Source organism: Bombina bombina, chromosome 2, assembly GCF_027579735.1.
Source record: "Bombina bombina isolate aBomBom1 chromosome 2, aBomBom1.pri, whole genome shotgun sequence".
NCBI classification, from domain to species: Eukaryota; Metazoa; Chordata; class Amphibia; order Anura; family Bombinatoridae; genus Bombina; species Bombina bombina.
The window spans coordinates 1308342541-1308359204 of NC_069500.1; the positions used below are offsets into that span (position 1 = coordinate 1308342541).

General features: G+C 39.0%; 1 protein-coding gene across 1 annotated transcript in view; it reads left to right on the forward strand.

Annotated features, from left to right (window-relative positions):
• EVC (EvC ciliary complex subunit 1) overlaps positions 1-16664 on the forward strand; it is a 561189-nt gene that overhangs the window by 204388 nt on the left and 340137 nt on the right. Inside the window, exon 5 of the mRNA XM_053700301.1 lies at positions 10399-10497. Coding sequence (XP_053556276.1) covers positions 10399-10497 — 99 coding nt within the window. The remainder of the gene's footprint in view (positions 1-10398; positions 10498-16664) is intronic.

Sequence of the window (16664 nt, forward strand, 5' to 3'; positions counted from 1 at the left end):
ATTAAAGGTACTCTGAATGTATTTTCAAAAGACTCACTGATTGCCGTTGAGGTGCTGAAGCACTGGTTTGCACCTGTGGAAGCTATTACAGCCATTGCCACCTAGGAGATTCTAAAAGCCCTCACGGAAGAATGTTATAAAACAGCACTTATATGATCAAACTAACATTGCTGCAAACAGACTCCCAATAGCGCTTTTATATATAAAGAACTGTGTTACTGCCATAAGAAGTTACCGCAATTGTTAACCAGTCTGGTTGTTTTTATAACAACACAATAGCTTTATTTAAGGCTTTTTTTCACAGTCAACATTGAGTATTAATGCACAGAGTTCCAAATACTGGTTTTTTTGCTAACAGCTATACATAGTGGTTGGAAACTGTTCTAGAACCTGATTAGAGCGTTACATTTATTTGTTTAAAGTTTGCTCGAAAGTCTTTTAAGGACATTAGTAATTTTAAATTCTCATTTATTTTTTTTTTATTTTTATTTTTCATTTTTCATTTTTTAGATTAATGGACACCGGTGTCACAGTATTTAAGTGATTTTATACTTATTTGAATATTCTGAATTTTTCTAGAATTATCAGGATTTTGTGTAATAAAATTTGTTATTTGATATTGAAACCTGCAGCACCTTGCATTTCTTTAAGAATTTTTTAAGAATTTCCTAAGAAGTTCAAAATCTGATAAAAAGTGGTTTGGGTTAGTCTAGAGAAATACATATTGAATTATTTTAATCATAAGGTCTAATTGTATTCATTCTGATTTATTGGGGATATGTATAACAGATATAGTTATTATTAGACTATTTAGATTCGATACCTACCCAGGTTTTTAAAAAAAAAAAAAAAAAATTTTGTTCAAAGTGCTAGATCGCCTCTTTTGGCGCCGCCTCCACCCCTTGTTTCTTTTAAATCTGTCCCTAAAGTAACCCTAGGACCTGAGTCTATTGAATACCTTTCTACAAAAGCTTAGTGTGTTTTTGTAAAACTTCTCAAGTAGCTTCTTCAGCTAATTTATGCGACTCATGTATAGAATTTGTATCACGTACTGATGATGTTATGGTTTTAAATGCACCTATGGTTTCACATTCACAGATGGTTGCAGATGGTGTACCCCAAGCAATGAGAAAGTTTATTGCTATTGCCATTGAGAAGGTCCTGACTGCGCTACCGCCTTCAAATAAACGTAAAAGGTCAGCCCATATGTTACCTTCTACTAGTAATGTATGTACTGACCAAAAGTATTGTTTCTTTTGGCTATCTCTTCTGCCAGAAAAGTTTATGTATTGTCTGCTCTCTCTTGTAATTTTCCATAAAAAAAAAAAGAAGTCGTTTTGCGGACTTCTTTCAAATTTTTAACTAAGGTTGTTACCTATCACAATATTAATAGGGAAATTATCGTTCCCTCCTGTTGTCCTAATCCTAAGAATGCTACTGAAAGAGCTTTACATTCTTTGGATGTTGTTAGAGCTTTGAAATATTATGTTGAAGCTACTAAAGGTTTCAGAAAGACTTCTAGTCTGTTTGTTCTTTTTTTCTGGTTCCAAGAAAGGTCAGAAATAGTGATGTCGCGAATTGTTCGCCGGCAAATAATTCCTGGCGAACATAGCATGTTCGCGTTCGCCGCGGCGGGCAAACATATGCGATGTTCGATCTGCCCCCTATTCGTCATCATTGAGTAATACTTTGACCCTGTACCTCACAGTCAGCAGGCACATTCCAGCCAATCAGCAGCAGACCCTCCCTCCCAGACCCTCCTACCTCCTGGACAGCATCCATTTTAGATTCATTCGGAAGCTGCATTGTTAGTGAGAGGAGGGACAGTGTAGCTGCTGCTTATTTAGTAGGGAAATCTATAGCTAGGCTAGTGTATTCAATGTCCACTACAGTCCTGAAGGACTCATCTGATCTCTGCTGTAAGGACAGCACCCCAAAAAGCCCTTTTTAGGGCTGCTTTTTTTTTTTTTCCTGTGTAATCTAATTGCAGTTGCCTGCCTGCCAGCGTGTGTGTCAGGCTCACAGCGTATACTGTGCCCACTTGCCCAGTGCCACCACTCATATCTGGTGTAACAGTAGTGTAGATTTTAAAAAAACAACACTTTTTTGACTGTGTTAAATAATAGCAGTCAGTTTCCTTCACACGTGTGCGTTTAAGTGCCTGCCTGCCTGCCAGTGCACCGTGTCACCCCAGTGCAACTCATATCTGGTGTAACAGTAGTGTAGATTTAAAAAAAAAACAACACTTTTTTGACTGTGTTAAATAATAGCAGTCAGTTTCCTTCACACGTGTGCGTTTCAGTGCCTGCCTGCCAGGGCACAGTGTCACCCCAGTGCAACTCATATCTGGTGTAACAGTAGTGTACATACCTGATGTTTTAAAGCACGTTATTCCAAACAATTTAGGAATGTTAGGTGATTTATGCCCTTTATGGATTAAAACCAGACTCTGCATCAACTATGTAATTTTCCATGGGAGTTTTGCCATGGATCCCCCTCCGGCATGCCACAGTCCAGGTGTTAGTACCCTTGAAACAACTTTTCCATCACTATTGTGGCCAGAAAGAGTCCCTGTGGGTTTTAAAATTCGCCTGCCTATTGAAGTCTATGGTGGTTCGCCCGTTCGCAAACAGTTGTGGAAGTTCGCGTCCGCCGTTCGCGAACGCAAAATTTTAGGTTCGCGACATCACTAGTCAGAAAGCCTCTGCTATTTCTTTAGCCTCTTGTTTGAAACTTCTGATTCAAAAATTTTATTTGTAGGCAGGCCAGTCTCCGCCTCAGAGAATTACAGCTCATTCTACTAGATCAGTTGCCACATCTCAGGGTTTCAAGAATGAGGCTTCAGTTGGTCAAATTTGCAAAGCAGCCACTTGGTCTTCTCTGCATACTTTTTACAAATTTTTACCTTTGTGATGTTTTTACTTCGTCAGAAGCAGCTTTACCAAAAGGTTGTTCAGGCAGTTGTCTCAATTTCATAATGGTGCCTATATTTTCATTTATTTTTTTGGCATGAAAGACTTTATTTTTGAGTCTTTTGGATTTAATTTATCAGCGAAAAAAGCAGTTTTTATTGTATTCCCCCCCCCCCTTTGTTACTCATGCACTTCCATATCTTGGGTATTATATCCCATACCTAACAGCTTGTGGACTTGTGCCACCTTTATGAAAAAAAGCAGAAATTATGTAAGAACTTAACTGATACATTTATTTCATGGTGGTGAGAGTCCACAAGGCCCCACCCTATTGTGGGTTATTTTTTGTTTAATTCCACATCTTTTTTCCTGATCCTCTCTTTTGGCTTTTACTCCTTAAACACCTCACCACTTGACTATACGATAAACTGAGGTATGTGTGAGGTGGGTGGGGTATATTATAGACTTTTAAAGTTTTTGGTAAACTTTGCCTTCACCTGGTAGGAATGTATATCCCATACGTAACAGCTTGTGGACTCTTGCCACCATGAAAGAAATGAATTTATCACAAGTGAAGAACATTGGAATGTTAAATATGTACAATACTGGATGCAGAGAAGGCGTTTGACAGAGTTGATTGGACATATATGCAGGCAGTGTTAACTAAAATAGGCATTTCTGGAGAATTCATGAACGCAATTCAAAATATATATTCCACTCCCTCAGCAAGTGTGAGAGCTATGGGCCACCAGTCCGAAAGTTTTGCTGTCCTTAATGGGACCCGTCAGGGCTGTCCTCTATCTCCATTACTGTTTGCCCTGTGCATAGAGCCCCTGGCCCAACATATTAGAAGATCTCCCGATATAACCGGTATTAAAATAAAGCAGAAGGAGTATAAACTCACACTTTTCACGGACGATGTCCTCCTCTCCCTGTCAAGACCATTGATAACACTCCCGAACCTCTACCAAACCCTTAATTCCTTCTCCTCTATTTCAGGCTATAAAATTAACCTTGAGAAGTGTGAAGCATTACCTGTGCATCTCCCGGAACATACCAAAAAGCTAATAGAGGCCAACTTTGAATTTAAATGGGCCAGACACCTCCTCAGATATCTAGGGATTAATCTAACCACAAGCTCAAAGACACTATACAAAGTAAATTATCCCCCTTTGTACAAATCTATTAAACAAGATCTAAATAGATGGAGTAAACTACGATTCTCATGGTTTGGTAGACTGTCAGCAGTCAAAATGATGATATTACCAAGGATCCTATATTTATTCCGCACTCTGCCAATCAGAATACCAACCCCAGACTTAGATGACCTCCAAAGACACATAATTAGTTTCATTAGGGGAAATAAAAAAACTAGGATCCCTTCGGCAGTCCTATCTAGAAACAGGCAATTGGGGGGGGTAGGGGCACCAAATCTTAAACACTTTTATCAGGCAGCTAGACTAGCACAGACAGCTCTTCTTAATGACCCCGACAAGGACATTGTTTGGACGCAGCTGGAGTCAGATATTGCAGGACTTATCCCACGCAACATGATTCTTTGGGACCCTAAAAGGTGCCTTAGTAGGACGCAACACGAGCACCCAATAATAGATTTCATGACCAAGCAATGGTCCAGGCTGACCACCTCCTTTGCTCTACTCCCTCCGCACTCCGTTAAAGCCACACTCACTAGCCTAGTTAGGCATGAACTGGTTCCCATCATCAAAAAATGGGAAAACAGAGGACTTTATAGAATCGCTGACATTATAGTGGGAGGCAAACTGATGAGCTACACACAACTACAAGAAAAATTACAGCCAATCAAATTAGAATGGTTCCTATACCTACAGTTAACCTCCATAATTCACCCCCTCTTACCACTCATAACTAAAAACTTGCCCTCTACATTAGAAAACATATGCAGCTCCTCATCCAGACCCAAGAACACTATATCCAGGCTTTACCAGGCAATTCAGCTAGCTTCAGATAACTCCAAATCCCCTCTACAAACTAAATGGGAAAAGGATATCAACAAAGAAATGGAGATTCAAGATTGGTATATAACTTTGTCTAGTGCAGGAAAGGGATTGTTGAGTGCAGATATGTGGGAAAACTGCATTAAGACCAACTTCCGTTGGTATCTAACACCGCTGATAACCTCACACTCTACCAAAGATAGATCCAGACTTTGTTATAGAGGCTGCGGGGAGGTTGGGGACTATAAACACATGTGGTGGGACTGCACCTATTCACATAGGGTGTGGAACCGACTATCTAGGTTCTTAAGCTCTATCCTAGACAGCCCTATTAGACTTACCATGGAACAAGCACTACTCCACGTCAGGCTTAACGAATTTAATAAATATATTAATTTGTTTATCAGGGTAACATGCACTGCCACGAGGATCTGTATAGCCCGTCATTGGAGGGAGTGTGCCCCTTCCTGGGAAGAAATCCAACTCAAAATTAAATTCTATTACAATATGTCAGAGCAGGCAGCATTTCTCCTGGATACCCAAGAAATCTTCCAGAAAGTATGGTATTACTGGATATTACATAATGGGTCCTAACACACTAGCCTAACATGATAGAACCCCTCTCTTAGATGGTTCTACCCTCTGGCACATAGAGTCCCCAGAAACGATAGGTAAAACACAGATAAACAAGAGACATTTCAATCCCATATAAAACAAGTTTCTACACAAACTGGAGCGAAATTGTCAGGAGTTGTCCCCCTATCTGCACCCCATCTCTATCTTTCTCCCTTTGCTTCACCCTACTCTTTTCCTCTTTCACTAATACTTTATCTCGATGACTTTTATCTTGGTAATATGCAGCTAGTGTGAGCCTCACAGCTTCATAAAAATGCACAAACTAACTTAAACTCTAGCTCAAACATGAGAATCTATACTATAAGGACTTTTGTCCCACAATGCATGACGCTATTAAAATTCTCCTGTAAAAGCGGCTCCACAAGCTATGACTCAGTATTCGAACGATTTATAGATATGTATTTTGTATTGTCTTAATTACTATGTAACTTTAGAGAACCAGGATTTTTGTTCTCTTGATTTATTTTTCTTGTACACTTTTTCTGTTATTATGCCTTTGTTACAAAATAATAAAAACTACTTTATCATAAATATGTACAATACATATACAGTAAAACACATAAATACTTAAATACATATGTATTTAGTAGTCTTCTAATTTAATTTAGCAGCATTCTAATTACCAAAAAACAATTGCAAAGTAATGCATGTCTGCCATTTCTGAATAAAGGGGATCCTTGAGAAGCTTTTATAACCAGTTGTCTTATGACTGCAGTAGTTGTGTGTAAATTCAGTGACAAACCCAAAGTTTGTGAAAACATTTACGATTTTTCTATATTATCACATTTGGCTGCCAAGTTACAGCTTGATATTTACAAAAATGGGCCTAGATGAATACCTTGGGTTGTCTACTTTTCAATGATATATTTTTATTGCAATCAATTATAAGATTTTCGCTATACCAAATGAGTTACAACATAACTGCAGATAAAGACCTTAAAAATATATAAATATGATCTTCGCTGAATAAGAAAATGCTAATAAACACATTTTTGAGATTTTTTATTTTATTTCTTTTTTTACAATTAGTTGTTGTAGTTAAATATTTAAACAGAGAGATAACAAAAATGGCAAACATTCTTTGCTACTCTGTGCAAGTTTTTTTCTGAAATTCCCAGTAGCGAAGAGGTTAAAGATCTCTTCATAGGACTGTAAAAAGAAATACAGGTTTCTATGGTTGTTCATCTATGTGACAAAATATTAAATATGCTGATTTACAAATTCAAGTTTGATACAATAAAATAAATACTTAAAAAATACAATTTCTTATATCATGCATGTATTGTAAATTTAAAATAGAATCAAATGATGGATACAAAAGAAGTTGACAATTTTTTAATATATTACTACAGAATTTTGCTGCACTATACATATAAATGATAATAATATTTCCATTATGCATTATCCACTCCAACACCAAAGGGAGTTTTTTATTTTATTTTGTCATTGCGGTCTCTGGGTCATGTTATTCCGAGCTGTCTCTTTTCAGCAATGTGCTAGACTTGAATAAAACAATCCTATGAGCGCAGGAGGCCCCATGTGACATCAGCCTAGAAGGAAGAGCAGTTATTCAAGCTCTTGCCTTGATTCGGAGTGCATTAATGTAGTGTCAGATTTCCTTTTAGTCCAAGAACTAAGTAAATATAAAATATAAATGCTGCAGATATTCTCAAGGGCTGAGATTTCTACAGAGTCTTGTATAATTTCTTGAACAGTTCTGAGTATGATTATATTTCTGTAGTAGTGAAACTGAGACCTATTTAAGCATTTAAAAGGAAAACGTGCTATTAAAGTTATATATTTTTTTTTCTTTAAATAATAACTTGCCTGCTGGTTTACTTTGGGACTTGCTTAGTGACAATAAACTTGTCAGGACTATTTGGTCTATCTGTTCTGTCATTTAATAATGTCTTCTCTTTATTACATTCTTGATCTTAAAGGGACATTAAACACCAAAAATTGTATTATTTCAAAAGATAGAGAATCTCTTTATTTACCATTATACAGGTTTACATAACCAGCACTGTTATATTAACCCCTTAAAGACCGAGAATGTGCTATGGAACGTCCTCCAAAAAAACGCAGTTAATTAACATGGGACGTACCTGGCTTGTTCTCGGTCAAATTGAGTGCTGCATCGGCCAGCAATGGTGCCGATCGTTGGTGGCCTGGGAGGGTTAGGAGGAAGGCGGGTGGGCGGTCTATCGCTGGAGGGGGCGGGAGGAGGGCGGGAGCGGGTGGGACCGCTACGCCACGCTACAGGGAAAGAAATGGGAAAAAAACAACGGAGGAGCAGAGCTGCAGCAGCAGTGAGGGGAAAGGAGGAAGAGGGGGATCCTATGTGGGATCCGTGTTTGGAAAGGGATCTTGGAGGGGGAGGTATGGTAATGGTGGGGGCAGCTACACTACAGAATTTTTTTTTTTTTTTTTAATTTTTATATAAAAAATTTGCATAATTTACTGAAAACAGGGTACTGGCAGACCCAAGATGGCTGCAAATAGGTAGATGGGGAGGGTTAGAGAGCTGTTTGGGGGGATCAGGGAGGTTTAGGGGTAAGTGGGGATTCTTTACTGCAGTAAATATATATATATACTTTTATTTTTATACTGGCACACTTTCTGCTAGTACTTAAGATGGGGGTGACCATTCAGGGGTTGGGATGTGTCCGGTGGAAGGCTAATCTCTACACTAAAGCTAATATTAACCCTACAAGCTACCTAATTAACCCCTTCACTGCTGGACATAATACACGTGTGGTGCGCAGCTGCATTTAGCGGCCTTCTAATTACCAAAAAACATATATATATATATATATATATGTCTGCTATTTCTGAACAATGGAGATACCAGAGAAGCATTTACAACCATTTATGCCATAATTGCACAAGTTGTTTGTAAATAATTTCAGTGAGAAACCTAAAGTTTGTGAAAAAGTGAACAATTTTTATGTATTTATCGCATTTGGCAGTGAAATGGTGGCATGAAATATACCAAAATGGGCCTAGATCAATACTTTGGGTTGTCTACTAAAAAAAAAAATATTCATGTTAAAGGTTATTCAGGGATTTCTGACAGATATCAGTGTTACAATGTAACTATCGCTAATTTTGAAATGGTTTGGAAATAGCAAAGTGCTACTTTTACTTATTGCCCTATAACTTGAAAAAAAAGCAAAGAACATGTAAACATTCAGTATTTCTAAACTCAGGACAAAATTTAGAAACTATTTAGCATGGGTGTTTTTTGATGGTTGTAGATGTGTAACAGATTTTGGGGGTCAAAGTTAGAAAAAGTGTGTTCAATTTTTTCATCATAGTTTATTAAAAAATTATAGTAAATTATGATATGATGAAAATAATGTTATCTTTAGAAAGTCCATTTAATGGCGAGAAAAACGGTATATAATATGTGTGGGTACAGTAAATGAGTAAGAGAAAAATTACAGCTAAACACAAACACCGCAGAAATGTAAACAGCCCTGGTCCTTAATGGTAAGAAAACAGAAAAATGGTTTGGTCACTAAGGGGTTAATATATTTTTTACCTCTGTGATTACCTGTGCAGACTGCCCCCTTTTTTCAGATCTTTTGACAGACTTGCATTTCAGGTAATTAGTGCTGACTCTTAAATAACTTCACGGCTGTGAGCACAATGTTATCTATATGGCACAAATGAACGCCCTCTAGCTGTGAAAAGCTGTCAAATGCATTCAGATAAGAGGCAGTCTTCAAAGGCTTAGACATTTGCATATGAGCCTACCTAGTGTTAGCTTTCAACTAAGAATACTAAGAGAACAAAGCAAATTTGATGATAAAAGTAAATTGGAAAGTTTGTTTTGTTTGTTTTTTAATTACATGGCCTATCTGAATTATGCAATTTTAATTGGGACTTTACTGTCCCTTTAAATAGACATGAGTGTGAAATAAATTAGTGTATTGTATTATTTCACTATTATTTACATATATAACGGTGTTTAAACCCTGCAAATGGGTTGAACACTTAATCAAAACTATGCAACAGCAAGTCAATCACAAGAGGCATATGTGTGTATCTATTAGCTAGCATCCAATAGTGCATTGCTGCTCCTGAGCCTCCTTTGGTGTGTTTTTCAACAAAGGATAGATAGAAAATGAAGTAAATGTGATAATAGATGTAAACTGAAAAGTCTTTTAAAATTGCATGCTCTATCTGAGCCATGAAAGTTTATTTTTGACTTTCATGACACTTTTAAGGCTATAAAAAAACGGCATGGTCGTGTGACTAGCACACATGAGAATATACAATCAGGCTTGCATGCGAGTAGGTTGAAAGCGCACGCAATATTGTAACTTCAACTTTTTGCGCTTGTCGGGATAGCAGTTGAGCGAAAACTGTTATGCAACCTGCCGAGCGCAAAAAGCTTCTATCGCAGTCAAAGCTCAAGCGGGAACGTTAAGTAGAGCTCTACTCTGGCCCTTAATGGTTTATATGTTCTATGATGACCACTGAATACAGTTGATGTTTTAACCACTTAACACCGTTAGGTTGTTCCATGCTGTCCTAAAAGCGCTGGACTTTAACGCCATTAGGACGGCATGGAACATCCTACCTTTTTTGCCATCCTTCCCCCTCCTCCTTTTGTTTAATAGGAAATCGTACTGGAGAGCATCTCTAGCATCGTAGGCAGTGCCCCATGATCCGATTCCCGCTTTGAAATCACGTGGTCGAATCCACAAGCGCGTGATTTCATTTTTCAAACAAGTGTATATCAGAACTTCATTCCGATGTTAAACACTTCCCCCAGGCACAAAAGGGTTAACATTAAAGACTATAACTATTACTTTGGCAATTGTTCTTTACATAAACTGTATATATTGATTTTTTTTTTTTTGTAGATGTTTCTTCAGATTCTACGAATAAACCTAACCAACCTCTTGCTGGGAAAAAAAATAGATGGCGAAACGTACCGCAAAATACTTTCAACACAGGAAGCTGTAAGTGTTCTTATTGACTTTTTGCTTAGCTGCCTGCTAAAATATTTTAGTAAAATCTATTATGTACATTATCAGATTATGTCTGTGCCATATGCTTAAGCAGAGGTTTATGACTGGCTTTAAAGGACATCCAGATGCTTAATAATGTAAAAGTGATGCAGAATATGTGTAAAAAGATAATTAGATAATATCAAAACGAACATCTCTGTGTAAAAAAACTAGATATTTTCACAGATAGTTAAATTAATGCACAATATTATTTGAACATAAAAATGCATTTCCTTTTAGCTTTAAAATCAATTTAATCAGCATTAACTTAAAGATTCTAATGCAAAAAAATGATAATATTTTCAAAGGTGCAGGATAGATATATATATATTTCTTTCATGTAATTAGCAAGAGTCCATGAGCTAGTGACGTATGGGATATACATTCCTACCAGGAGGGGCAAAGTTTCCCAAACCTTAAAATGCCTATAAATACACCCCTCACCACACCCACAATTCAGTTTTACAAACTTTGCCTCCTATGGAGGTGGTGAAGTAAGTTTGTGCTAGATTCTACGTTGATATGCGCTCCGCAGCAAGTTGGAGCCCGGGTTTCCTCTCAGCGTGCAGTGAATGTCAGAGGGATGTGAGGAGAGTATTGCCTATTTTAATGCAGTGATCTCCTTCTACGGGGTCTATTTCATAGGTTCTCTGTTATCGGTCGTAGAGATTCATCTCTTACCTCCCTTTTCAGATCGACGATATACTCTTATTTATATACCATTACCTCTGCTGATTCTCATTTCAGTACTGGTTTGGCTTTCTACAAACATGTAGATGAGTGTCCTGGGGTAAGTAAATCTTATTTTCTGTGACACTCTAAGCTATGGTTGGGCACTTTGTTTATAAAGTTCTAAATATATGTATTCAAACATTTATTTGCCTTGACTCAGAATGTTCAACATTCCTTATTTTCAGACAGTCAGTTTCATATTTGGGATAATGCATTTGAATCAATCATTTTTTTCTTACCTTAAAAATTTTGACTTTTTCCCTGTGGGCTGTTAGGCTCGCGGGGGCTGAAAATGCTTCATTTTATTGCGTCATTCTTGGCGCTGACTTTTTTGGCGCAAAAAATCTTTTCTGTTTCCGGCGTCATACGTGTCGCCGGAAGTTGCGTCATTTTTGACGTCCTTTTGCGCCAAAAATGTCGGCGTTCCGGATGTGGCGTCATTTTTGTCTCCACATTATTTAAGTCTCATTATTTATTGCTTCTGGTTGCTAGAAGCTTGTTCACTGGCATTTTTTTCCCATTCCTGAAACTGTCATTTAAGGAATTTGATCAATTTTGCTTTATATGTTGTTTTTTCTATTACATATTGCAAGATGTTCCACGTTGCAACTGAGTCAGAAGATACTTCAGGAAAATCGCTGCCCGGTGCTGGAGCTACCAAGCTAAGTGTATCTGCTATAAATTTTTGGTATCTGTTTCTCCAGCTGTTGTTTGTATTGCATGTCATGACAAACTTATTAATGCAGATAAAATTTCCTTTAGTACTGTTACATTACCTGTTGCTGTTCCGTCAACATCTAATTTTCAGAGTGTTCCTGATAAACATAAGAGATTTTATTTTTTAAATCCATTTAGAAGGCTATGTCTGTTATTTCTCCTTCTAGTTTACATAAAAGTCTTTTAAAACTTCTCTTTTTTCAGATGAATTTTTAAATGAACATCATCATTCTGATACTAATAATGGTTCTTCTGGTTCAGAGGTTTCTGTCTCAGAGGTTGATGCTGATAAATCTTTGTATTTGTTCAAGATGGAATTTATTCGTTCTTTATTTAAAGAAGTATTAATTGCTTTAGAAATAGAGGATTCTGGTCCTCTTGATACTAAATCTAAACGTTTAAATAAGGTTTCTCCTGTTAAGTGTAGTCAGTCCACGGGTCATCCATTACTTATGGAATATTTCTCTTCCTAACAGGAAACTGCAAGAGAATTACCCAGCAGAGCTTGCTATATAGCTCCTCCCCTCACCTATCATAGTCAGTCATTCTCTTGCAGCCTAACTAGTAGGAAGCTGTGAGAGATCTGTGGTGTTTTTTTAACTTAGTTTATTTCTACAATCAAAAGTTTGTTATTTTTAAATGGCACCGGAGTGTGCTGTTTATTCTCAGGCAGCATTAGAAGAAGAATCTGCCTGGGTTTCTTTCTATGGTCTTAGCAGACGTAACTAAGATCCACTGGCTGTTTCTCATCTGAGGCGTGAGGTACTTTCAGAGAAGGGGAATAGCATGCAGGGCTCCCCTGCAACAAATGAGGTATGCGCAGTAATTTATTTTCTGAGGAATGGAATTGACTGAGAAAATACTGCTGATACCATTGTAAAGTAAGTTCAGCCTTAAATGCAGCGATAGCGACTGGTATCAGGCTGATGAGTGTGTGTGCACTGAATGTATTTTCTAAGGAATGGAATTGACTCTGAAAATACTGTAAATACTGAAATAATGTGTGAGCCTTAACTGCAGTAAAAGCGACTGGTAGCAGGCTTGTAAATAATAATACATAACTTTTAAATGTATGTTTAAAACGTTTTACTGGCTTGTTAATCGTTTTTGTGAGGTACTTGGTGATAAAACTTATTAGGGCATGATTTTTACCACATGGCCATTTTTGTTTTCTGCATAGAAACAGTTTCTGAGCTTCCCCACTGTTGTAATATGAGTGGGAGGGGCCTATTTTAGCGCTTTTTTACACAGTAAAAATTCAGTCACAATCTGTCTACTTCATCCTCCATGATCCAGATCGTCTCTAGAGAGCTCAGGGGTCTTCAAAATCCATTTTGAGGGAGGTAATCAGTCACAGTAGTCCTGTGACAGTGTATTTGACTGTGAGAAAAACGTTAATTATATAATTGTTATCCGTTTTTGGGTACTAAGGGGTTAATCATCCATTTGCTGGTGGGTGCAATCCTTTGCTAACTTAATACATTTACTGTGAAAATTTGGTTGCTATAACTATTTATGATCATTGTTATTTCAACTGTGTTAGTTTTTCTGTGCTTCTTAAAGGCACAGTAACGTTTTTTATATTGCTTGTAAATTAATTTTGAAAAGTATTTCCAAGTTTGCTAGTCTCATTGCTAGTTTGTTTAAACATGTCTGACACAGATGAATCTCTTTGTTCACTATGTTTAAAGGCCAATGTGGAGCCCAATAGAAATTTGTGCACTCAATGTATAGATGTCACTTTAAATAAAAGTCAAACTTTATATGTTAAGAAATTATCACCAGACAACGAGGGGGAAGTTATGCCGACTAACTCTCCTCACGTGTCAGTACCTTCGCCTCCTGCTCAGGAGGTGCGTGATATTGTGGCGCCAAGTACATCAGGGCGGCCCATACAAATCACTTTGCAAGACATGGCTATTGTTATGACAGAAGTACTGTCTAAATTGCCAGAATTAAGAGGTAAGCGCGATCACTCTGGAGTTAGAACAGAGCGCACTGATAATGGTAGAGCCATGTCTGATACTGCGTCACAATTTGCAGAACATGAGGACGGAGAGCTTCATTCTGTGGGTGACGGGTCTGATCCGGGTAAACTGGATTCAGAAATTTCAAATTTTAAATTTAAGCTTGAGAACCTCCGTGTATTGCTAGGGGAGGTATTAGCGGCTCTGAATGATTGTAACACAGTTGCAATTCCAGAGAAAGTATGTAGGCTGGATAAATATTTTGCGGTACCGGTGTGTACTGACGCTTTTCCTATACCTAAAAGGCTTACAGAAATTGTTAACAAGGAGTGGGATAGACCCGGTGTGCCCTTTTTACCACCTCCTATATTTAGAAAAATGTTTCCTATAGACGCCACCACACGGGACTTATGGCAGACGGTCCCTAAGGTGGAGGGAGCAGTTTCTACTTTGGCTAAGCGCACCACTATCCCGGTGGAGGATAGCTGTGCTTTTTCAGATCCAATGGATAAAAAGTTAGAGGGTTACCTTAAGAAAATGTTTGTTCAACAAGGTTTTATATTACAACCCCTTGCATGCATTGCGCCTGTTACTGCTGCGGCGGCATTCTGGTTTGAGTCTCTGGAAGAGACCATTCGCACAGCTCCATTGGATGAAATTATGAACAAGCTTAAAACCCTTAAGCTAGCTAACTCATTTGTTTCTGATGCCGTCGTACACTTAACCAAACTTACGGCTAAGAACTCCGGATTCGCCATTCAAGCGCGCAGAGCGCTGTGGCTTAAATCCTGGTCAGCTGACGTGACTTCTAAATCCAAATTGCTTAATATTCCTTTCAAAGGGCAGACCTTATTCGGGCCCGGCTTGAAAGAAATTATTGCTGACATTACGGGAGGTAAGGGCCATGCTCTACCTCAGGACAGGGCCAAATCAAAGGCCAAACATTCTAATTTTCGTGCCTTTCGTAACTTCAAGGCAGGAGCAGCATCAACTTCCTCCGCTCCAAAACAGGAAGGAGCTGTTGCTCGTTACAGGCAGGGCTGGAAAGTTAACCAGTCCTGGAACAGAGGGAAGCAGGCCAAGAAACCTGCTGCTGCCCCCAAGACAGCATGAAGAGAGGGCCCCCTATCCGGAAACGGATCTAGTGGGGGGCAGACTTTCTCTCTTCGCCCAGGCTTGGGCAAGAGATGTCCGGGATCCCTGGGCGTTGGAGATCATATCTCAGGGATATCTCCTGGACTTCAAAACTTCTCCTCCACGGGGGAGATTTCATCTTTCAAGGTTATCAGCAAACCAAACAAAGAAAGAGGCGTTTCTACGCTGTGTGCAAGACCTCTTACTAATGGGGGTAATCCACCCAGTTCCGCGGACGGAACACGGGCAGGGATTCTATTCAAATCTATTTGTGGTTCCCAAAAAAGAGGGAACCTTCAGACCAATCTTGGACTTAAAAATCCTAAACAAATTTCTAAGAGTTCCATCATTCAGAATGGAAACTATTCGAACCATCCTTCCCATGATCCAAGAGGGTCAGTACATGACCACGGTGGACTTAAAGGATGCTTACCTTCACATACCGATTCACAAGGACCATTACCGGTATCTGAGATTTGCCTTCCTAGACAGGCATTACCAGTTTGTAGCTCTTCCCTTCGGATTAGCTACGGCCCCAAGAATCTTTACAAAAATTCTAGGATCATTCTGGCGGTACTAAGACCGCGAGGCATAGCGGTGACTCCGTACCTAGACGACATTCTGATACAAGCGTCAAGTTTTCAAACTGCCAAGTCTCATACAGAGATAGTTCTGGCATTTCTGAGGTCGCATGGGTGGAAGGTGAACGTGGATAAGAGTTCTCTATTACCACTTACAAGAGTTCCCTTTCTAGGGACTCTTATAGATTCTGTAGAGATGAAAATTTACCTGACAGAGGCCAGGTTATTAAAACTTCTAAATGCTTGCCGTGTCCTTCACTCCATTCCACACCCGTCAGTAGCTCAGTGCATGGAAGTAATCGGCTTAATGGTAGCGGCAATGGACATAGTACCATTTGCGCGCCTGCATCTCAGACCGCTGCAATTGTGCATGCTAAGTCAGTGGAACGGGGATTACTCAGATTTGTCCCCCCTACTAAATCTGGATCAAAGGACCAGAGATTCTCTTCTATGGTGGCTCTCTCGGCCACATCTGTCCAAGGGGATGACCTTTCGCAGGCCAGATTGGACGATTGTAACAACAGACGCCAGCCTTCTAGGCTGGGGAGCAGCCTGGAATTCCCTGAAAGCTCAGGGATTATGGACTCAGGAGGAGAAACTCCTCCCAATAAATATTCTGGAGTTAAGAGCAATATTCAATGCTCTCCTAGCTTGGCCTTAGTTAGCAACTCTGAGGTTCATCAGATTTCAGTCGGACAACATCACGACTGTGGCTTACATCAACCATCAAGGGGGAACCAGAAGTTCCCTAGCGATGTTGGAAGTCTCAAAGATAATTCGCTGGGCAGAGTCTCACTCTTGCCACCTGTCAGCGATCTACATCCCAGGCGTGGAGAACTGGGAGGCGGATTTTCTAAGTCGCCAGACTTTTCATCCGGGAGAGTGGGAGCTCCATCCGGAGGTCTTTGCTCAACTGATTCGTCGTTGGGGCAAACCAGATCTAGATCTCATGGCGTCTCGTCAGAACGCCAAGCTTCCTTGTTACGGA